The sequence below is a fragment of the Poecilia reticulata genome, chromosome 9 (assembly GCF_904066995.2).
Source record: "Poecilia reticulata chromosome 9, P_reticulata-male-v2, whole genome shotgun sequence".
Taxonomy (NCBI): Eukaryota; Metazoa; Chordata; class Actinopteri; order Cyprinodontiformes; family Poeciliidae; genus Poecilia; species Poecilia reticulata.
In genome coordinates, this window is record NC_088838.1 from 30633833 (window position 1) to 30657622 (window position 23790).

General features: G+C 37.2%; 1 protein-coding gene and 1 long non-coding RNA gene across 4 annotated transcripts in view; one reads left to right on the top strand and one right to left on the bottom strand.

Moving 5' to 3' along the window:
* The window catches only part of fras1 (Fraser extracellular matrix complex subunit 1), a 270024-nt gene that overhangs the window by 217641 nt on the left and 28593 nt on the right, over positions 1-23790 (top strand). For all 3 annotated transcript variants that reach the window (XM_017306806.2, XM_008417773.3, XM_081610905.1), the window contains 10 exons: positions 129-282; positions 2360-2623; positions 6647-6835; positions 9368-9487; positions 11420-11599; positions 13480-13604; positions 15260-15400; positions 16167-16394; positions 20508-20621; positions 22307-22457. In XM_017306806.2, the coding sequence (XP_017162295.2) occupies positions 129-282; positions 2360-2623; positions 6647-6835; positions 9368-9487; positions 11420-11599; positions 13480-13604; positions 15260-15400; positions 16167-16394; positions 20508-20621; positions 22307-22457 (1666 nt within the window). The remainder of the gene's footprint in view (positions 1-128; positions 283-2359; positions 2624-6646; positions 6836-9367; positions 9488-11419; positions 11600-13479; positions 13605-15259; positions 15401-16166; positions 16395-20507; positions 20622-22306; positions 22458-23790) is intronic.
* On the bottom strand, positions 3393-5111 carry LOC145552961 (uncharacterized). Its single transcript, XR_014089106.1, has 3 exons — positions 4588-5111; positions 3981-4095; positions 3393-3886 (listed from the first exon to the last, which is right to left on the bottom strand). It is a non-coding gene; the product is annotated as an uncharacterized LOC145552961 (long non-coding RNA).

Genomic DNA, 23790 nt, shown 5'->3' on the forward strand with positions numbered 1-23790 from the left:
TAAAATCAAACTCAAACTGAAATCTGAGTTTTGATTCAGATTCATGATTCCGATTCTGGTGTTTTCATCTCCCTCCTTCCCTCCCTCCGGGTTTCATCTCCTCATTCCTCTCTGATCTCGTCCCGCAGAGTAAAATCGACTCTGAGCTGACGGTTTCCGTCAGCAGCGTCCACGTTGAGGAAAACTCCGGCGTCGTCGTCACCAACTCGTCTCTCAGCGTTTACTACGGCGACACGCCGGAAAACGAACTCGTCTTCACCGTCGTCAGGATCCCAACCTACGGTGAGCGCAGACATAAGCAACATAGATTGTTAATACGCTTCTTCATTTCAACATAGAAAACAGTAAAAGTATAAAAGGATTTAAAATGCTCTGACATTTTTTAGAAAAAAAACAACTAAAATTCACCAGACACACACCTGCAGTTTTTATTTAAGTTTCTTGAGGTTTTTATTGAATGAAACTGATTTAGAAAAGTTTTCTTTTATCTGATTTTGTTGTTTTTTGTTACTGATATGAATTATTGTCATTTTTGTCCTTAAAACTCCAAAATTTCCACTTAACTTAGTACTTGAGTCACTTCTTTCAACCTGAGTACAGTTTTTGTAACTCTGCCCACCTCTGGTTGTACATGAAATAATCTGCCATGTTAAAGGAATTACTGACTTAAAACAAGCTCCTTCATCTTGCTGAAACATTTCTTCTAAGTTAGTTTTATCTTATTTAAGGTCTACTAAGACATTTGCATATTATTTATATTTTGTACATTATTGAAACTGTAGGATTCTTTGTTTAATTTTATGTTTTGTCCTGTGTATGGACATTTCAACACATAAAATTTTGTTATATTTTAGTTCGTATTGTTAAATGTCACAAGAACTAATTAATAACTGTTAGAAATATCTTGAAATAATCATGTTGCACCTGTATCAGCACGCAGACTGAGTGCAAACGGAGCATTTGCAGGATAGTTTGTCCCATTTGAACCACCAGTTCAGCGGTGATGTTGAAGTATTTCTACTGTAAATTATCCTGAATGTGATGGAGAAGATCGCGCACACAGAGGGATAAACACATTACTCTCACTTCCGACACACAGATTGCCTAAAACAAGACAAACACGGCGACGTCTGCAGCCATTCCTCACACACTCTCAAACCGGCTGACCTCCGTAGTTTCCTCTCTCCGCCCCAAAATGAGTTTTCTTTCTTTCCACGATGCCAAAGCCTGGTGGGCTCAAAGAAATTGCTTCATAAGACAAGACACAGATGACAGATTCAGCAATTTATCATCCAGACCAACTTTAGTGCCTAAAATCGTGGGACAGAGTTGTTGTTGTTTTTTCCTGTCAATCCTCGAGTGTCTATACATGACGGTCGTCTCCTGGATTATTCCACCAAAGAAATTCTCAATTTGCCGCCTTCCTGGTTTCATCTTCCATCTCTCTCTTAAACTCCACACACACACATGCACACACACCTTGGTGTGAACATTTTGTAATAACACCCCGCCTGCAGTTAAAGCACCGTAAAACAGCCCGTGAAGTCGAGTGTGACGGCGCTGTAAAGCCAACGCTGAGTACGACTGATGGGACCAAGCGGGAATCTGAGTGATTTCAGACAAGATGACGAAACCCAGGCAGTTTGTCTTTTTAACTGGCTAACTCTTTATCGTCCTCACTCCAGCGAGCCGCTCAAACAAACGGATTTATCAGAGGGGAACGCTCTCCGGCTGCAAGGGTGAACCTATTGACTCATCTTGGAGATGAATCTTTTCTTTGAATGATGTGCAGAATTAGACATTTCTCCTGTGAAAATAATTAACGTGCTAAAAGTGTTTTCACACGTGATTCTCCCGGGAGTCTTGGTTTGATCTGGAATAAAATTGCAACATGTTACATTTTCAGTCGCATGGTGTTAAAAATCACAAATATTTTGAGAAACCTGTTCCCCTCCTCGCCTGTGGGGGCGCTACACCAATTAGTACTGACAAAAAAAACCTGTAAAGCCAACACTGAGCGCAACTTTCTTCTTAACACAATGGAGAGGTGTCAGTTTTTAGCAGTTGTAAGATTTCTCTTGTGGAATTTTTCAATGATTTATTTGTTTAAAAAAAGTTAATTCTAAGTTACTTTTGTCTTATTTCAAGAGTATTGAGGTATTTGCACTAGAAAGTAGATGAAGCGTTTTCCACACCACTTCAACCGAACCGAGACTGAGATTTTTAGGCGACCAGAGTTCAACTTTTTGGTCCACGTCAGAAGCAGTAATCATATATTTTATGCAATAATTTAAACAACTTTGTTTTTGGACATCGTCTAAGTTTAATGCTGAAATTATTCCACATTTTAACAATCCAGGAAAACTTCGCCGGCGGCAGTTCTACTCTCAGCCTCTGGAAAACGGGCGCGTCCTCACACAGGGATCCACCTTCACCTACCAGGACGTTCTGGACCGGCTGCTGGTCTACACGCCCGAAACCATCAGTGGTGGAGCCGACGAAATGGGCTTCACCCTCACCGACGGCACGCAGACCCAGACGGGCCTGCTGCAGTTCACCATGGACGTCAGGAGGAGCGAAGGACCGCGAATGACCGTCAACAGAGGCCTGCAGCTTCCTGCGGGTGAGACTACACTGCAAAAACACAACTTCTGCACTGCAAAAAGTCTCCTTTCAAAAACAAGAAAAAAAAGTACAAAAATAAGGTACAATTTTCTTAAAATAAGAAAAATTATCTGCCAACAGAACAAGAAAATTTATCTTGTCAAGATTTTCTAAAACAAGAAAAAATATCTAACCAAGATAAACCTATAATATCTTAAAATTAGTGTATTTTTACTTAAAACAAGCCAATTTTACTTATACGAGTAAGATATATTATCTTATTTTAAGAAAAATTATCTCAAGTAAAGAAAATGTTACTCGACACTGAATTTCTTGAAATAGCGTAAAATTTTCTTATTTGAAGAAAAATGTTCTATGTATTAAGAAAATAAATCTCATATATTCTATTTGTATTAGTAAAATTGGCTTGTTTTAAGTACAAATACACTAATTTTAAGATATTTGTAGGTCTATCTTGGTTAGATATTTTTTCTTGTTTTAGAAAATCTTGACGAGATAAATTTTCTTGTTCTGTTGGCAGATAATTTTTCTTATTTTAAGAAAATTGTACCTTATTTTTGTACTTCTTTTTCTTGTTTTTGAAAGGAGACTTTTTGCAGTGATATACCTAAATCTAGTTTATTTTTATTGTTGCATAGGATTAAAATATATATTTTATCATAGCTTTACTCAAGGTTCTTATGCTAAGACAAAAATCCAAAAATTGATCCTGTGAATACTGGAACAAGAGATGTTATTGGCTTGCTGAAATGAAGACATGAGTTCAATTACTTTTAACATATTTATTACGTTTAAGTTTCACATAAACACAATAAAACATGACTACTGGTCAGAATAAAGTCTGGATGGGCATCTGATTCTGAAACAATCCTGTAAAATGACAGAACAATGACGATCTGACACATCTGCCGCACTCATAAGATGCCCTAAGAGTCAAGCAAACCAAATTGTCCAAAGCAAAAAAAAATCTTGGGATTAGATGTCAACAATAGGAGCTTCCTCCGCAATGAACTTCTTCCAATAAGCCATAGCCTTTTATATGTGGAAGTCTTGCCTCAGTTACAGACGGCGTTCTCAAGACGTCTGTCAGCAGCACAGAGAGGAGTGGCCTCAGACACACGGATGCTGAAAGGTGTAGTAGCTGTGATGTCCTCCTTTCAGAAGATCAGGGCAGGCATGGTTCCAATGGCCAGTAGAAAGTTGGTTTCACGATCACCACAGAGCTGAAAAGTGATCTTGTTTGAAGTTGTTGGGTCATCTGCTAATTGGAGCACAGACAGAAAAACAATCACAAAACAAACCACGTTTTAGGGTCTAATCAGTGTAATGATGAATCAGTATCATAAATTTCTTACCTTGAGAATTTGAAGGACGCCGTCACTTGCAATTCCCAAAGTTTCTTGTAGATGGTGCAATACGTGATTGGAGACTTGTCTGGCATAGGCTTCACCATGGCAACAGTTTGGTTTACTTGAAAAATAAAACAAGTCTTATTTTAGTTCATGTGCTCAATTACAATATTACATGAATTCAAGATGGCAAGAAAGTTATTTTAATTAAATCAAACAAGGACTACTTAAATTCACTAATTAAAAATAGTGTTTAAAATATCCTGGTAACAGTGTGGAATATCTAACCTTGTAGACTCATTGCATTTAAGTTTTTAAATTACAGCACATAAAACACCCTCAAAGTTAGTGAAATACTAGGCGGAATTGCCCTTTAACCATTTCCCGAATGAGAAGCTGCGAATGAGAAGCCACCTTAGCTATGTTAAAAAACGGAAGCTACCATGAACCCGTGTCGATATTATTTTTAAGCCACAGCTATTGTGGTTAATAACTGTTCAAAGATCATATTCACAAGAGCGGCTCTTTAACCGCGGATGAAAATTGGCATATCACGACATGCTAACTAGCTTCAGTTAGCTTATCTTAGAAAGACAGACAACTTTAAACTTACCTCTGAGTACAGCAGCTGTAGGGTCTATACACGTAAAAAAGTCCTCCATCTTCATTCATGTCCAACCGAGATTAGAGAATTTGCCAAAAGAAAATCTTATAAAAGTACTGTAGATAAAAGCTTAGTTAGTCTGTTACAACTGAATTAACCGTTAATGAGGGCAGTTAAATGATCTCTGGCGTTGCCGTTAGTGATGTGCGGATTGATACTGAAATATCGATTCTTTCGATACCAGAACTTAATTCTTTAAAATCTATTGTCAGATCCAAGGATCAATACTTTCAACACTTTAGTAATTTGAGATAATGTAGATTAACAAGAGCAAGTTAGAAAGTAACAAAATTATTGAGATCTTGCCTAAATGAAACGTTGTTAATGGGAACTACTTTTTCTTCCGCCTGATAAGTATGTAATGTGTAAGGACGTAATGCCCATGCGCAGCGTGCTGCTGACGCTCACTCACTCAGAAATGAACATGTTGACAGATTATAAAAAAAAGTGACATGGATCTATTTCAGCTGCCATTTTATAGTAGTTTTAATAATTAAACAATGATGTACACTGCTAAAAAAAAAATAAAGGGAACACTTAGACACTTAAGTTAACACTTAAGTGTTCCCTTTATTTTTTTGAGCAGTCTATTTAGTAGGGTTATTACTTTACTAATTTTCATTTTTTTAGTTTGCAACTCCATTTTCACATGTTTTGTATATTTCTGCTGAGTTAAAATAGCTTATAGTAAACAAGATTGTTGTCTCAATATACTTCTGAGTTTAAAATGAGTGCATCAGAGTACATTGTGTTCTTTTTATGAAGCCAAGATATGGATTACATTTATTTTTTATTTTATTAAGAAACAAACTAACTGTCTTTGCACAAAGTATGGGATCTGTATTGCCAATACCAGCTTAAATTTTACTCGGTATTGGATCGGAAAGAAAATCTGTTGTATCAAACATTAATACTATCTCACTGACATTTTTGGCGCTTTCCCATTTGGATTGTATGATGTCATAAAAGGGGTTACAAACATGATGAATAAAATATTGTTCAAACTAATATTAGTAACTTATAAAGTAAGAATTTGAAATATAAACCAAAAGTTAAAATATTTATCATGACATTGAGCTAATCAATATTGTTGATTCTAATCTCATTGTGTGGAATACCAGCCATTTAAAATCACACATCGATAGAAATTTCATGGCATGTCAGTAAGAGGTCCCACATCTTGCATCAAGAAGATCAGATTAAGGTCCACAGCAGACGGAAACATGCCAAGAATTATCTTGATATATAAACTGATATTGTCTCTGAAATTGTTGTGTTAAATGTCAACCGTTTAAATATTAAATTATAATTTCCAGTACACTCTGCCAACTTATACAAGAATATAAGTTCATGTTTTTGTTTTTTTTTTCATTGACAATAACACAAAGGATTCTATTTGGACATAGTCTGTTTTAATTATCTGAATACATTTCATTAAGTATGTGATTTCGCTTTCTGTGCTTGAAATAAGAAATGTTTACTTATATAAAATAAGTTCTAGACTTGAAGTTTGATAGGTAAATATTGATATTCTAGATTCTAGCACATATTTACTCATAATAAGTAATATTTTCTTAATATTAAGCTTTTATATCTTACTGAGATAATTAAGTACAAAAACACTTAAAATAAGAAAAATATTCTAACATAAATCCCTCTTGGTGAGAAAAATTATCTTGTCAGAAAGAAAACAAGAAAAATCTCCTTAATTTAAGATATTTAATCTTACTAAGATTTTAGTTTTTGCAGTGTGTTTGTCTAGTTTTTAGTGTAATATGTTGGCACACAGGAAAAAGGACAAAGCTAAGCTAAAGTTTAGATTTTTTTAGCTGCAGAAACATTCTTTTCTACAAATACTCAAGCGTGCTCTGAAGTAATGTGTTTTTTTAATTATATTTCAACCTAATGAAAAATCTACAGAATATGTCGATTTTTTTATCTGATTAATCGTGAGAATAATCAATTAGTAAAACTAAAAGTAGCTCACTGTATGCTCTGCTTTTTGCAGGAACTTCGTCTAAAATCTCGGAGCAGAACCTGAAGGGCTCCGACGTCGACTCGGACAACCTGAAGCTGCGTTACATCCTGACCAAAGACCCGCCGGCCGGGAAGGTGCAGCTGGGCCGCGGCAGCCATGTGGAGAAGGTTTCAGTCAAAGGTCCGGTTCAGAGCTTCACGCAGGAGGACGTCAACAAAGGTAACAGATCTAAGTTTTATTTTCTAGTGTCTGGTTTGTCTTCTTCTACTGTTTCCTCACCTGTAGCTCGTTTTATGCTACTTTTTAGTGACATGTTTAAATTTTATGGTTAGTTTTGCAATGTGTAGAAAGAAAAAATCTTGAAAATGTAAAGAAAAAAAATTTAACTCAGTCGTGGTAGAAGTGAATCGCTGCTTTTGTAAACTTTTTGCCACCAGAAGTTTTCTGAAAGGACACAAACAACTTGTTTTTCCCCTCACAGGCTCAATCAGACCAAACTTCTCTTATTGTACATGTGTTAAAAATAAAAAAAAAAGCTAAACAATGAGAGAAAGATTATAAGATTTTTGATAAACGTCATCAAAATCAGAAGTTTGATCTGGTCCTTATCCCATGTTTAAATGTAACCAAATGGTGGAAACAAGTGACATTTTCCAAAATATTGTAATTTAGTGAACAAACTTGAAGTCTGAATGAATGAAAAAATGAAATATACTACCTGAAAACCAACAGTATGCATGTATATTATAAAATTATGTATTTCTTTAACTTTCATTTTTATTTTTTTGTATTTGATTCTGTTTTGTTTTTTAGTCTCTCTTCACACTGTTTTTCCTTTTCTGACATGTTATTCAAATCCCTTATTATTAGAGACGTGCCGATCAGGTTTTTTCCTGCCAATACCGATACAGATAACCCAGGAGGACCGATCACCGATACCAATACCGATCACATAATTATAATTTTTTTAATCATAAGCACTACCGGTTACATTATGTGGAAAAAGGAACCATGAATTCACCTTAATTTAGACAAAAACTTGTTTTTAATAACTTTTTCCAAGAAAAAAACAGACATTGTGCAAATTGTACTGCTATCAGTAATACTATCTTTAACAGACTGATAAGATATGGAGGCTCTGAAGAGGCTAAATAATGCAAAGAGCCAAAATAAAACCTCTCAACATTGCCAAAAAAAATTCAAGTATAAAACTTAACATTCAAAGGCAAATACAGGATCCATTACAATAAACAATCCTGAGTTACTGAATGAAAACTTCCTGATAGCATGGCGGCTAGCTGATTACTGCTAGTTCTGATTGGCTGTTTCTGACTGAGCGGAGTAATTATGCAGAGCAGGGAGGATATCGATTATTTTTTTAGAGATTATCTGTCTCATGTTAGGACAGCGAAAGTTTTAATACGTATGTAAAATGTATTTTTTTAGGTTAGATGCTGCAGCTTTAAGCAGAGGTTCGGTGTGAGAGTCACTACCAGGTGGAGCAGCAGCGGCGCTCCGTCTGTGAAATATTACTACCTGTAGTGTAGCAGCGGTTCAACAGCGAGAGCAGAACCAGCGTCTTACATCGCAGCTCCAAGACTTAAATAATTTTGCGGGTTATTTGTTTAGCTTTCTGACCGTCATGCTAATCCGGGTGAGTGTTTGTAGCTGTGCGCTGCTTTACCTGCTGTCTGATTCTCCATGTCTTTTTTACTGCAGTGAGCCTCGATGTAGCCAAACTCCGTCAAGTATGACATTGTTTTGATGTCGTATTAGCTTCGTTGTGTTCCCCATTCACTCAGTGCGTTACAGTTCCACATCGCTTAGGATTTGTTGCTGCGCGTTTGCGCAGTGTGAAGGAAAGAGGAGACCAGCTGCACAATCAGGCTGCGAAATGAGATGCAGGTGATCGGTTTGTGTGATCGGCAACAAGAGCCCGTGATCGGCGATCACAGATCATACACTTTTTCACGGAAATCGGCCAATTATGATCGGTGGCCGATCGATCGGCACACCTCTACTTATTATATTTATCTTTAAAGGTAAAACAATCGTCAAAAATGCTGATGAACTCGTAATATTGCCGTTCTTTTCTCTCTCAGCTTATTCTCTTGTCCATAAATATTATTTTAAAATATACAAAAACACATTAAAACTGCAGTAACTTTTGCAAAAAAAAAAAATTAAACATTTGTAGAAACTGTCAGCATGTTATGACAGTGTAACATGAAACAGATCATCTGTGATGAAAATAAAACTCCTCTGAATTCTCCCACCGCTAATTTAGCGCTGTCAATCACAATCTCAAGCTCCTTCGAAAACCTTCAGATTATAATGACACAAATTAGCAGGCACCGCCGGTTACCTAGCAACCTGAGCGGAATTCCGTCCATTACCTAGCAACCCCAACGGAATTCAGCTGAGCTCCAGCATGTTTTGTCAGCTGGCTTTACTGCTGTACAATGGCTGTTGGAAAAGACAAGTGTTTTGTTGTTGTTTAAAAAACCAACAACAGGCTTTTCAAACTAAAAGCATGTAAAAATTAACACCACTCATTTATATTTACACAGACAAACAAATATAAAGTTTTTTCTGTTAGATGCAGGTAAAGCCGGCGCTCCTGATTCGTCTCACTCGAGCTGAAGTTGCTGTAATCAGACGCGATTTAATAATGTGTAGCAGCCACAGCGGTCAGCGCCGTGCTTTGGGTTGTCATGACAACGGGTGTTTTCTGTTTCTGGTTTCTTGCAGGCCTGCTGCGGTACAGCCACGAGAAAGGCGAGAAAGGAGGCAGCCTGTCTTTCAAGTTCAACCTGGTCGATCCCGAGGGCAACAAACTGATCGACCAGTCGTTCTTCATCAGCGTTCTCGGTGAGGTTTCCTCCGCTCGCCGCTACCTGCAGCTAAAAAGAGAAAGGCCTGAACTGTTCTTTCATTTGTTGGCGAAGACAAGCAATTACTACAGATTTATGCCTTTGTCCTGCGCTCGACACGGGACACAAACTGAATACAAAACGGCCTCGGAGCCCTCAGAGCTCTACCGACGCATTTAATTAACCCCGCAAATTCAAAATTATTGTATCCATTTGAAAGGAGTATGAATTGATTTTTGTGTTATGCTTCGGCTTTTCTTTTGTTTGTAATTGTTTGACAACAACTTGGGGATTGCATTGAAGTCAACACAGTACACTGCAAAAACACAAAATCTTACCAAGTAATTTAGCAAGCTAGAAATAGGAGCTTGTTTTAAGTCAGTAATTCATTAACATTGATGAAAATATGCTAGTTATAATGAAATAATCACTTATTCTGATTCTGATAAAAACAAACTCCTGTAGCTGCTGAAAAGTTACTTGTAAGTTAGTTTTGTCTTATTTCAAGTGTACGAAGATGTTTGCATTTGAAAGTAGACTAACAACACCCTTTCTGCGGTGTAGTTACTTGTATAGCTCAGATTTCATCTTCCCTGCCTTCTCGGTCTCCAGACTCGAGTTTCTGCTCTTCCTCCTGAGGCTGAAACCTGCCTGCTGCGATTCCGGTGGATCCTGACAGATTTTCTCTTCCTCGCAGCTCAACAGCTTCTCCATTTGTTATTTTCTGCCAGCTTTCTGCGCTGTTTTGTTATATTTTTTATGTCAGCAGGGTTTCTGTTCACCTCTCTCCTTTTCACTTTACCGGTTTTAACTTTTAACCCTGTTTCCACATTTATAACGGGTTGGATCCTCTCCTGTTAGGTTTCTCTGTTCAGGTTCAAACTGGTCCTTGGAAAAGCTTGAATTTTAATGAGGTGTTTTTAAGGTTTGGAAATATTGAAAATGCAGTTTTGTAATAAAGTGCAATCTAACATTTTATTAAAAACCTGAAAGTAGAAACAGTTTAAACAAGATATTTCCATACACCAAATAAAGAGAAACTGAGTTATTTTTATTTCTGCCTGAAGTTAAATCAGACTAAACTTTTTATTTATGTTGGTTAGAATTGCAATAAAAATTTTATTTGCTAAATGCTAGAAAAAAAATTGTAATATATATATTTTTGTAACTTTTTTAGTACATTTTATTTGGTTTGTTTCAATATAATACATATTTATTATTCCTAATAGCTCAATGACTTATTGATTAGTGTAATTGAAATAAAAGTTGTCTTATATTTTATATTATTTTGTTAAATTAGTGTTTTGCTCTTATTCCAGTCAGGTTGCAAACTAAAAATAGTTATATTTTAGTTTACCTTGTCTCTGAGGCGGCTGCACAGTGGCGCAGTTGGTAGAGCTGTTGCCTTGCAGCAAGAAGGTTCTGGGTTCGATTCCCGGCCCTGGTCTTTCTGCATGGAGTTTGCATGTTCTCCCTGTGCATGCGTGGGTTTTCTCCGGGTACTCCGGTTTCCTCCCACAGTCCAAAAACATGGCTGTCAGGTTAATTGGCCTCTCCAAATTGCCCCTAGGTGTGAGTGTGTGTGTGTGTGTGTGTGTGCATGGTTGTTTGTCCTGCGTGTCTCTGTGTTGCCCTGCGACAGACTGGCGACCTGTCCAGGGTGACCCCGCCTCTCACCCGGAACGCTAGCTGGAGATGGGCACCAGCAACCCTCCCGACCCCACCAAAGGTCAAGGGTGTAAAGAAAATGGATGGATGGATGGATGTCTCTGAGGCGAAATGTATAAAATTATCACAAGACATTATTAAAAACAGTAATAAAATAGTGAATTAAAACTGTCTTCTTCAGTTCATGTGTGTTTGAAAAGTTTGATCTGTTCCTGCTTCTCTCCAGTGAGTTGTTTTTTCGTACGTTTGTCTTCCTCTCCAGAGGATCATCTTCCTCCCTCTGTGGTGGCCAACAAAGGCCTGGTGCTGGACGAAAACTCGGTGAAGAAGCTGACCACGCTGCAGCTGTCGGCCAGCGACCAGGACAGCGAACCGGGCGAACTCGTCTACCGGGTCACCAAGCAGACGAGCCTGGGGCAGCTGGAGCACGTTACCAACCCCGGTGGGTGCAGAGGGACACTTAGAGGTGACCTGTTGTTGAACAGGTTTGGAGAGGGATATTGATTAAATTTTTTTGCACAAAATCCTTCTTGGATATTTAGATTCTTTTACTTTTATTGTGTCTTGTCGGTTTAAATCCAATTAAGCTGCTGCTGGCCATGCCCCCCAACCCAACGTTAACTCTCACGCGTGAAAATAGCTGCTTGACAGAGGCGCAATTATACAACCGTACATCTTTGAAAAGCAAAAGTAGAGCCTCCTGCACAACCAACAAAAAAGCAGCAAGTGGTTTCTAAATAGTAAGTCGACAGCAAAACGCTCGTCTTTTCCAGCAGCCATTGGAAAAGATGATGGCTGCTTGGTCAACCAGATGACCAAACATGCTGGAGCTCACCTTTGGTTGCTAGGCAACAGCACAGTGTCCGTCGAACGTTACCCACCAATCGGTGGTAGGTTTTTGAAACGGCTTGTTTTCCATGCACCAAAAAAGCTATTACATTTTTTCACTTAACATTAAGGATTTATTTACCTAAAACAAGCTCCTACATCTTACTGAAAAGTTATTTGTAATTTATTTTTGTCTTATTTTATGTGATATTTGCATGAGAAACTAGACCAGAAATACTTGTAAGAAAACAAGTGAATTTTTCTTTATACTTTAAAAGGTTTGTTGACATCTCAGAAAAGAAATCTTAAATATATATATATATATTTTTTTTTCAAGTTTGAAAAATCTGGGTTGTACAAAGGAGTATTAGGACTACAATAATTTATTGCCCTAAATTAATTTAAAATTATTTAGGGTAATAAATTACTGACACAGAAATTTCAGAGTTGTGTTTTTTTTTCCCAACAATTTTTTTATTTTTAAAACTCTAAAATTTCTTTAGAGTAATGCCGCCATACAGTTACTTTCAGATCTATCCAATTAATCTAATTTACAGAAAGTGTTAAATCTTCCACTTCCTTTATGTGAATATTGTTCAAAGACGCCATCGAAACTAGATTATCTTGACATTCTGTAGTGGAAGTTTCAGGTTAATATGAAGGTTTTCTGAAATCAGAAATCATCTTAAAAGTGTTGATCCAAGAGAAACTGCAGCCCTGTGTGATTTTACTAGCTACATGTTAGCACAACAGAAGAATTCGTCATTACAGAGCGTAGCTTCAGCCTCGGTGCTGCTGCAGGTCTCAGCCGTAGCTGAATGGATGCTTCAGACGGCTGGATGCAGCCGCAGCGTGCTGATGATCCCTCCGTTCTCCGAGCTCCACTTCACCTCAGAGCCACCAGGCTCCTCCGGATCATCGCTGCTCATCAATCTGTTATTTTCATGCTAACATGCACAGCTGGCTGACGGCTGCAGCGGAATGACGGTGCATGAGAAATGTCAGGATGACCAAACGATCTCTGTCAGTGAACCCGTTCTGCAGCCAGAGACGTCAAAACGCGAATTCATCAACTAAAGATGTCAGATCTGGTTTGTGTGTAAACAGAGTCTCCATGCTGCTCCAAATCATTGCGTCCTGGAATTTGTAGGAAAAATTACAGTTTTACAGGGGAAACAGAAAAAAAGACATTCAAAATCTGACTTTTTTCTAACAATTCTGATTTTAATTACAGTTTTCTGTAGTTGTTGGCTGCAAAATACTTGTTTTTCTTTTTTAAATTGTAAAATAGTTTTAAAAAAAACCGAAACTTTTATATTTGTCTGCACAACCATAAACAAAATTTTAAATATTTTAATAAAAAAGTCTGATTTCTGCAGAAAAAGAGATTAAATATAAGTAGATCAGAAGAAAAAAAACTTGTAAGGCTAAACAAACACAGTTTGCATGAATTAATAAATCTGCTGATGACGTTTTGATGTTTCTTTCCTCCAGGAACCAGAATCAGTTCCTTCACTCAGGCCGATCTGGCGTCTCGCAGCATCCAGTACGTTCATACCAGCGAAGAAGAAAAACACGCCGACCAGTTCTCCTTCACCGTGTCCGACGGGACAAACGAGGTAAAAGAGGGGAAGGTGCTGACGAGAAAAGGTTCCGTCTTATTTACTCTGGAACCATCACTCTGCCTCCGCCGTGTTTCACTATAGCATCTTTTTCTGGCATAATGTCTCAGTTTTTTTTTTTCACCAAATGTTACAAAAGCACACAAAAAGTTCTGCTTTTGTCTCATCGAGGGCTGCAAACAATTATTTTATTAATTGATTAATCTATCAATTACTCTGATGTTTAATTAAGTAATTAAATAAAAACTTGTCCTTTTTTTATTAGCTACTGGAGCTATGCTGTAACAAAACACATCTCTAATTTGTGATAAAGTACCAGCTGCTGCTGATATTTTACGTAAAAAAAAAAAAAAAAAAAAAATATATATATATATAAATATATATATATATATATATATATATATATATATATATATATATATATATATATATATATATATAAATATTTTTTACCATATTTTATTAAGTAGTGTATTTAAAAAATACTATATTTTACAGTATTTTTTAGAATTTGGTAAAATATTTTTACCATATTGAAAGAATTGATGGTAAAATTCTGGCAACTACAGCTGCTGGTATTTTATTGTAATTCAGAGACATTGTTGTTGTTGTTTTACAGTGTAGGTAAAAGAATATTTGAAAGAGAAAATGGTTGTAAAAACAATTCAGTTAAAAAAAACTGTTTATTGCTTAAAATGCAGTGAAATTCACACATTATTTTTAGTTTGAAGTATAAAAGACATTTTTTAACATGTTAAAACAGATGAGAAATAAAACATTTCACATTAACTTTCAAAAATTAAAAATCATCTTAAATTGAGTCAACTTTCAGTCTCAAGTATGAATATATATATTTTATTATAAAATAGATGTTTTAATTGTTTTTAATTTCTATTTTTTGTCTGATACATTCATTGTTAGCCAGAATGTATTTCCTTGTGCAACATGCCTGATTTGTGAAACGCCAGTTCTCTTTTGCAGCATACGCACTGATCTATGCTCTCATCTTTTCTATCTAGTTCAAAGTTAATCCACACTTTTGACCCTTTTTGTCTGTTTTGATTAGCCAGAAATGTCCCTTTCCATCATACCGACGATCACTTTTTCATTTTCTTCCATTGAATGCTCGTTCATGCTGAACACAACGGTCAGTGTTTCACTAATCCTGTCATTTGCTTCACCTGTATCAAATATACCTGACCCAGGAGCTGCTCAGGGGTAAAAAATTACCACATTAGCTTCCCCAGCTACGTTCAACTCATGCATGAATTTGCCTTGTTAATTCAAATTAATGGAAATCAGGAGGAGAAACGAAAACGTGAGAAAGGTCGTTTGCCCTTTACGCCTGAGTGCTTACAGTGTGTGGGAGATTTTTGGCTAGTGTAATTATTCAAAGGTTTTCCTTTCGGCTTTTGGTGCAGCGCCCCCAGTGGCGAGGAGGGGAACAGTTATTTCAAAACGGTTCATTTGTTTGAAGCAGTGCAGAGTCAAATCAAGCTGCAGCAGCTGAAAATGTAACAAATGTTGCAAATACTTTTTTACTCTTATTCATTTCTTGGACTTTTTACTTCTTCTTGAGTAAAAATATGTTGAAGTATTCCTACTCTTGCTTGAGTTTTTGGAGCAATCTGTAAACCGCTGCTTTCCTGCAGGTTGCTCAGACTTTCTACATCACCATAAAGCCAGTGGACGACTCGCTGCCGCTGCTGCAGGTTCCTGGCATGAGAGTCCAGGAGGGCGTGAGGAAAACCATCACTGAATTTGAGCTGAAGGCCACAGACGCAGACACAGAGGTGAAATAATTAACATTTCATCACACCCTGCTAATGTGATTATTTTATTCACACTCTGTTGGGGTCAGCTGAGGATTTTGTGTTTCAAATCATAAAGATTTGACGTCTCGCCCAGTAATGTGATTCAGCTTTTTTGTGTCTCTGGAGGACTTTGGGATTAACCAGTGAATCTCCTTTAATGAAATCTATCCACGCCAGATTAAAACTAAATCCCATTCACAAAATTCAGGGCTACTTTAGGTCAGATATACCGTAAACTCTCTGTTGCTTGAACGTTTAGTTCAATTTAGCTTAGATCACAGGGGTCCAAAGTGAGGCCCGGGGGCCATTTGTGGTCCTTGGAGTGATTTTGTGCCACAAAATTTTAAAAAATAAAATAAATTTGGCCAGATCCGAACATTTTATTTTTAATTATTACCAAGTTAATGTTACAATACAAAATGTTAATCCCAACACAAATTATTAGCACATTTAGCATTGATTGGTAGCTCTAAAACCTTCAGTCTCTGATTGGTTGCTTTGAAGAGATGGATCTTTTCTGTCTCAACATGGTGACAGTTTTAGCAAAGATGTTCAAAACATATTTTTATGAAAGTTAGAGACTGCAGCTTTTTAAAACAAATATCTAAAACTGAAAAAACAGATTAAAAACTATTTATTTATTCAACAAATCAGGCATTGGTGTAGTCCCTTCTACATCCTGGTGTAATTGTTCTGCTGTAAAGACCAAAATACGAAGTCGTTAACGTCTGTTTTTCTCCTGGAGGCGGAGTCCGTCGTCTTCACCGTCGTCCAGCCTCCCCGCCACGGGACCATCGAGCGCAGCAGCAACGGCCAGCACTACCGGCAGACTGGCAGCTTCACCATGGACGACGTCTACCAGAACCGAGTCAGCTACAACCACGACGGCTCCAACTCGCTCAAAGACCGCTTCACCTTCACCGTGGCCGACGGCACCAACGTCTTCTTCTTGGTGGAGGAGGCCGACAAGGAGGTGTGTGTTTCTGAGTGGCAAAGTGCTTCACGTCATGAAAACACGAAAATATAAAGCCATAAAACACACAGTCAACAGCTGACTTTATTTTGTCGCTACACATCAAAGTGTTGATTAATGTTTCAGAAGCAACTCTAAACAGGAGGGCTTTTAGTCTGGATTTAAAGGAGCTCGGTGTTTCGGCTGTTTTTCAGTTTTCTGGAAGTTTGTTCCCGATTTCTGAAGCTGAATGCTGCTTCTCCGCGTCTGGTTCTGGTTCTGTGGATGCAGAGCCGAACCAGAACCAGATGACATGAGAGGTCAGGAAGGTTGCTATGGCAACAGCAGATCTTTAGGTCGTTCAGTGATTTAGAAACTAACAGCAGTATTTTAAAGTCTATTCTCTCAGTGGAAAGACTTTTAACACCGAGGCGATGTGCTCCATCTTCCTGGTTCTAGTCAGAACAGCAGCAGCAGCAGCAGCAGAGTTCTGGGTCTGGTTGACACTATTTCAGTAATCGGTGCGACTAAAGATAAATGCCTGCAGGAGTTTCTCTGGATCTTCCCAGGACATTAGTCTTTTAATCCTGCAAATGTTCTTCAGGTGATAGAAGGCCGACTTTGTAACCGTCTTTATGTGGCTCTGAAGGTTCCGGTGTAGTTTTATGGGTTTTCCAAGAGGAGCAGCTTTGATAAACTGTGACTGTTTGTTTAAGGAATCATCTTGGAATGCAAAGAGGATGGAGCTAAATTGGTGCCATAAAGTTTGTTCTCCACAAAATGTTTTTCTGAAACTAAAGAAAAAAAAAAAAAACCTGACAAAAATTGAACTCGAAATTAATTTCTGAATTTTGAAAGTGAAAAAAAAATAAACAGGTTTTTAGATGTAATATTGAACAAATTATATGGAAGGAATATTGTTTCATAGGAAGCAGATCTTTTTTAGATAATGAATGAATACCCCTCAATTTTTATCCTGTGCTATTATCTAAATTAACTTTTTTTTTTAATTTAAATTCATCAGACAAATTTCACCTGCAGAAAAAAAATGGTACGGCTCAACACCACTTGAATCACATGACTAAAGGAGCGTGATTTGATTGGCTGGAAGCCATTCGCTCAATTCACTGCTGATTATTTCGGTTTGGGTCGCCATAAAATCACATTTGAAGATAAATGTTTGCTGTCAAATTTAAAGTAAAAAAAGAAAAAAAAGCATATACATTTAACAAAAAATTTTACAAATTCAATCTAAATTTCTGATTCTTTTGAGTGCATTTTCCTACCATCACTTCAAGTGGTTGCTTCTCATGTTTTTTTTTTCCATTTTTCAGTCTGCAAATTTTATATAAGGATTCACAGCTGAATGTTAAATTTAGACAATTTAGGTCACAATGAGGAGTTTTCCTTGTGTGATTCACTGGCAGATTAAAAACAAGAAGCGAGATGAGAGTTGATTTATAAACGCGCAGCGCCGAGACGCCTCAGGGAAACGCAGCCGAACGCAGATTTGTCATGAATAAGTGCAACATAAACAGGTTGTTAATCGTCTCGTTGTGTTGCTGCCAGTTTCCCCGTGTGGCTGATTGTCTCAGCAGGAAGTGTTTTAAACACACCGAGATATTTTTAACAGTTTTGACTGAATTTCAAACTCCTCTTAGCATCTCTTACATTCATGACTTGAAAAGAAGGTAGTACCTCTATCAGAGATATTGTCATACTGTATCAACATACAACGAAAAGTAGAAACCTTTTAAATTGTTAAAATTTAAAACGTCTGAAACCGAAGACAGATTCTTTAGTTGTCTACTGAACTTAAGTTCACAGCAGGTTTTGATTCTCACATCAAATTTTTTCTCGTGGTTGTTCATAATACTAATTAAATGCAGACGCGGAAGAATGTTTTACTATTTTAAATTAGTATTATCATTTGACTTCTTTATCGTTTTTACATGTATTGGTTAGAAAAGCTCATCTAGGGACTTGTGCAGAAAATTAGCTTATGCTTAAAGCGTAGGACTCTAATCTACCACAGAGATCAATTATTAATAATCGGAAATAAACATCAAGCCTTAAAACGTAAAACTGATTGAACGTTCTGTTCTTTGTGTTTGTTGTTTTTTTGTGCGGAACCCTGAAACATATAGTGGTTTTGTTGTCAGTTGTTATGGCAACAAGAGCAAGAAAAACACTGGTTTTGAGTTGTTCTCTATTGGTTTTTCTGCGTTACTTGTCCCTTTGCTAATAATTAATACTAAATTATTAGTACCTTCGTCTCCAGGTTTGTAAATTGTTTAACCGCAGCAGCTGTGGATGGCATGTAAAGGAACCGTCTTTTTGCCGTCCAGCGTTGTGCGCAGACTCAAAGTTTCCAGATGTAAACGATAACATGCCGGGGGTCTACGATAAGCGGACACGCTTTGGACGCGCGTGTTGTCCGTTCTTCCCACCGCTCACCTGAGCTTCAATCCTCACCTCTGACAGAAACATGGCCGTCCGTCGCTGCGATGTTGGCGTCGGCTTCACGGTTGTAGTTATGATCCAGCCTGGGGGGGATCGACTCCTCTGCATGTCAGTTTAGGCCTCCCTCTCCTCGTCTCGGCTCCATCTGTCATCACTAATAGTCTGTGTGTGATTAAACTGAAGGACAGCCAGCAGGTACAGATATCCGCCTCATCCAATCACACACAAACAAACGCCTCTCAGGCTTTTGTTTATTACCTCTCCATCACCGGGGGGACGCTCACCTCCACATGTCTCCTCCGTTTGGTTTCTGGTGCTGATGTTGGAGGTGGATCTTCTCCCGCCGGCGCTGCCTTGTTATTGAATATGATATGAATAATGCATAAAGTGGATGAATGGATCGTTTAGTGGCGTGTGTCAATGTCGGCGTGATGACAGGCTGTAAAGTCTCTTGTTCTTCTGAGACACAACTGAAGGACAAGTGATTTATGTGAGGATAACCCAGATCTGCCGATCGCTGCGTGTCAGCAGATGTAAATAGTTACATTTACTGGAGGAACTTGTTTGGAAAAATTTACTTTTAGGAGTAGTTTCACTAAGCTGTACTTTTTACTTTTACTTGAGTAATTTTATTTTCTTACTCCAGTAAAAATGAATGGAAAAACAAAAATTCACCTGAGAAAGACACACACCTGCAGTTTTTGTTAAAGTTTCATAAGATTTATATTGAAGGAAACTGATTTGAAAAACTTTTGTTTTCCTGATTTTATTGTTGGTTTTTTTGTTACTTGTATAAATTATCATCATTTTGGTCCTTAAAATACAAGAATTTCCACTTAACTTCTCATTATGTAATATTTACTAAATGATTGATAATTTGATCAGTTACTTTTTGCCAAATACTTTTTTACTCTTATTTGAGTAAAAATATGTTGAAGTGTTATTTTAAGTAAATAAGTCCTTAATATTGATTAAAAAAAAAGAAAAAAAAGTTCTGGTTCCACTTCTAACAAGACATTTTCCCATAAGTGAAATAATCTGTCAGTTGAACTTTTTCATCAGTATTAAGAAATTATTGACTTAAAATAAACTCATAATTCTTGCAAAAAAAGTTACTTGTTAGTTAGTTTTCTTAATTCAAGTTTACTAAGATATTTGCAGTTGAAACTGGTGCAAAAATATGCAAACCCCCCCGCCCCCAGAAATCATTAAATTTCACACAAACTTCAGTGCATTTTTTAATCTATCTTCTTAATCCTGGTGTGTAAATTAGTCTCAGCTCAGGAACTAATCATGAAATTATGACTGCGACGGTTTGATTCTCTGCTTTCTGCACCTTTAGTACACTTAAAGGACACTTAGATGTTATAAATCCCAAAGTCTGTTTAACTCATTTATTTATAGCACTTTATTTTTAACTGAATGAGGCACCTAGTTGGGATTTCTTCTCCTACTCTTGAATTTTACGACACAAACAGAAACGTATTTGCATAACGCCTCGTCAGCAGCTCCGCTGACCAATCACAGCTTCTTAAACACTTTTAATGAGAAAAAGGAATAAAAGTACTTACTTATATATCACTGTGTAATTTCCCCACTAAGGTCACCTTGATATCTTTTTATTTTTTAAATACTTTAAAGTATTTCTAAGTGTGTTTTTATGTTTTGCAGATCGTGACAGCTGCTCCTCAGAAGTTTAAAATCGATATTCTTCCGGTGGATGACGGAACGCCGCGGATCGTCACCAACTTGGGATTACAGTGGCTGGAATACATGAACAACAAGGTACAACAAACTAAAAACAAAGTTTTAAAACGGCTTTGGACGCAAAGAAATGTTTAAAAACTGAGATGTTTTAATGAGGAAGGAAAGTTTCTAACAATCGTTGACAGAGCAACACCACATCTCTGTGTGAATAATTTCTCACCAATTAAATACAGTCTTTTTTTTTTCCACTTACCGACTCATAAATATGGAGCAAAATAAAACTTAATTCCCCCACCTGCAGGTGTTTTTTAAAAACTCATCACAAAGTAAAGCCAATTATGCAGCCTTATTTTTGTTTGTTTGTTTGAACGCTGTTGAAATGTCATTTTGTGAAATTGTTCCTCGCCTGCGCTGTTTGCGCTGCTGCTAATTAAGTCCTCTGTGTTTTATCACTTAGGCAAATTATGAAAATGCTGAACCTCTGCTTCATATCATTGGTTTTTGAGCAGGAAGCAAATCCTGTTAGCACATATTTGTGCCATTATGAGGTGTTTTTTCAGCTGCAGCCGCGCAAACATACAAGGATGTTGCTGCTGAAGTGTGAAGCTCATATTTAGCGAGTAAATAGCAGCGCGTAGCCGAGGTTATGAATAACAACGCTGATCTGCAACGAGGGTTTTAAAATCACTTTTTGCTCTTTTCTGCTGTTATATTTTTAGACATCTGTCAAAACATTCACCTAGAAAGTGTTTATTAAAGGTCAAGTACAAACCTTCCCCCCCAGCAGTTAAAAAAAATCCATATCCAACCTACATTAATATTGGAAATAACACTGCTTGCAGACATTTCTGCAAAATTTTTCATCATGATTTATTTATACAGTTTGCAAAAAGTGTTAAACTTCAATGTTTGTCTCAGTTTAACTATTTCTAATAGAGCCACCGACGACAAACTCTGACAGAAACCAAAGAAGTCAAAGCAAACTGGCCAACAACTGAAGTTGTGGGGAAAAAATGTCATGTAATTAAAGGGGACCTATTATGCAAAATTCACCTTTTGCTTGTTTTTAATTTCCATGTGGGTCTCAACTGCTTCTAAAAACAACCTAGGACATTTTTTGGCACTAGGTTAATGTTTTCTGGTGTCTGTTTCCGATTGTTGGTTTTACTGCTGTATGTGCTGTACAATGGCTGCTAGAAAAAAGTTTTGTTTTTGACTTATCATCCAGAAACATCTTGCTGCATTCTTGTTGGTTGTGCAGGAGGCTCTACTAATGCTTTTCAAAGATGTACACTTATATAATTGCACCTGTTTACAATTTTTTTTTAAATCTCTTTGCTTTTACTGGCTGATTTAATGATAAACATTTTTACAGGCCATCACTTGGTATTAAAGGCAGGTGATGTTGCAGCAGGAGGAGGATCTCTTTCTAAATGCTGACAGACTTCAGCTGGTTTCTTGGCTTTCATTATGTTGTTCATTATTTTCTTCAACGTGTTCAGTAATCACTACGTTTTTCAGCTTTGGCCTTCAGGTTTTTACAGGTTTGTCAAAATCTTCTGCAGCGAGACTGCAGACTTGAATGAAAAGCAAATTTTAACCTGCTTTTCATTCATCAGTGGAGTCTTGTGCTGTGACTAAATGCTGTCATAGTTTTGGCTGGTTTCTCGGCTTTCTATGGCTTTTTGCTCATCCTTTTCTTTAACGTATTTTTTCTTCACAAATGTCCTTCTCTGATCCGTTCCCGTTTATGTTTTCGCCAGGCCACCAATCTAATCACAAAGAAAGAGCTGCTGACGATGGACCCGGACACTGACGACGGACAGCTGGTGTATGACATCACAGCAGAGCCCAAACACGGATTCCTGGAGAGCAAGCTCAAACCTGGCAACTCCGTCAACACGTTCACACAAGGTGAAGAGGAGTTTGGTTTTCATTTCTGTCTGCTAGAAATTACATGTTCTGTGTCTCCACTTTGATTAAATTATGAGTATTGCATTCTACTTCCAGTTAGACTTAAGTCTGTTCTTTTCTTACAATCAAAAATAAATCAAAAATTGTGTTTAGAATATATTTAATGAACCAGACACGTAATGTAGCCATCTAAGATAAATTTTGTGATTTAGATTCATTGACATGATCAAGGTCAACGGCTCCATTTAATGCAAATTATATAAATTTGGCAAGAAGTGTATCTATAAAATTATGATTATCAAACCCTCTCCATACCTTTAATCTCTCATTTAAGTGAAAATCTCAAAGTGCAGCTACTACTTTTTATCTATAAATAAGAATTATTGATTTAAAACGAGCTTATTTATTTAGCTGGAAAATTACTTTTAAGTTATTTTTGTTTTATTTCAAGTGATCTAAGATATTTGCACAAGATATTTAAACTCAGAAAAAAATCTACTTAAAAAAAGTTTTTAGAATCAATGTACCTGCTTTTATTTACTTTAAGAAACGTCCTCTTTCTTGCTGAAAAGTTACTTATAACTTTGTTTTGTCTTATTTCAAGTGTACTGAGGTATTTGAACTACAGAACAGACCAAACATACTTGGTAATATTTTGTATTTTTGCAGTGCACAGGGAATAAAAGCTCCATTTATTTTCTTCAGTTTCATGTTTTATTGCTGCCCCCTTCTGTCCAGGTTTGTCACAGAGTTAAATCATCCGTAGTTTGACGTGTAAGTTAATATTCAGATACTTTACTGTTTATGAACTGTATGGTTCTTCATGCAGGACGTTCGGATCAGAGGATTTACCGTCTGCTCAGGACTTTAGATGCTCTTCAGCTGCGTCTTTCCTCCAGGTTTCCATGTTTATCCAGTTAATTTTGACTTTCAATCAGCAGGGCTCTTATTCGGAGCCTGTTTGTGTCGTGTTCGGCTTCAGGCTGCAGCCTGGAATCAGTGTCAGCCTGTTTTTATTATGAGATGTTGATCCTTCAGGCCGGAGAGAAACTCCAAACACTCATTTTAATGTGTTCAGTGTTCAGCTCCGAGTACAGAAAAGCACTTCTCCTGATGATAAGAAACAACCGATGAGTAAATAATCCCCTCTGGGCAGGAATAAATGTTAGTGAATAAGGTGAAAAGGATTTCTGGTGTGAAGTATTTACATACTGGTGTGTGTGTTTTTCCAGCTGCATGTTGCCCTCAGCGTCCTGAAGGTCATTTTAGCGTTTATGCATCTTCATTTGCCTTTTGTTAAGATTTTATATTTTCTCCAGCCTCCTCTGGGAGG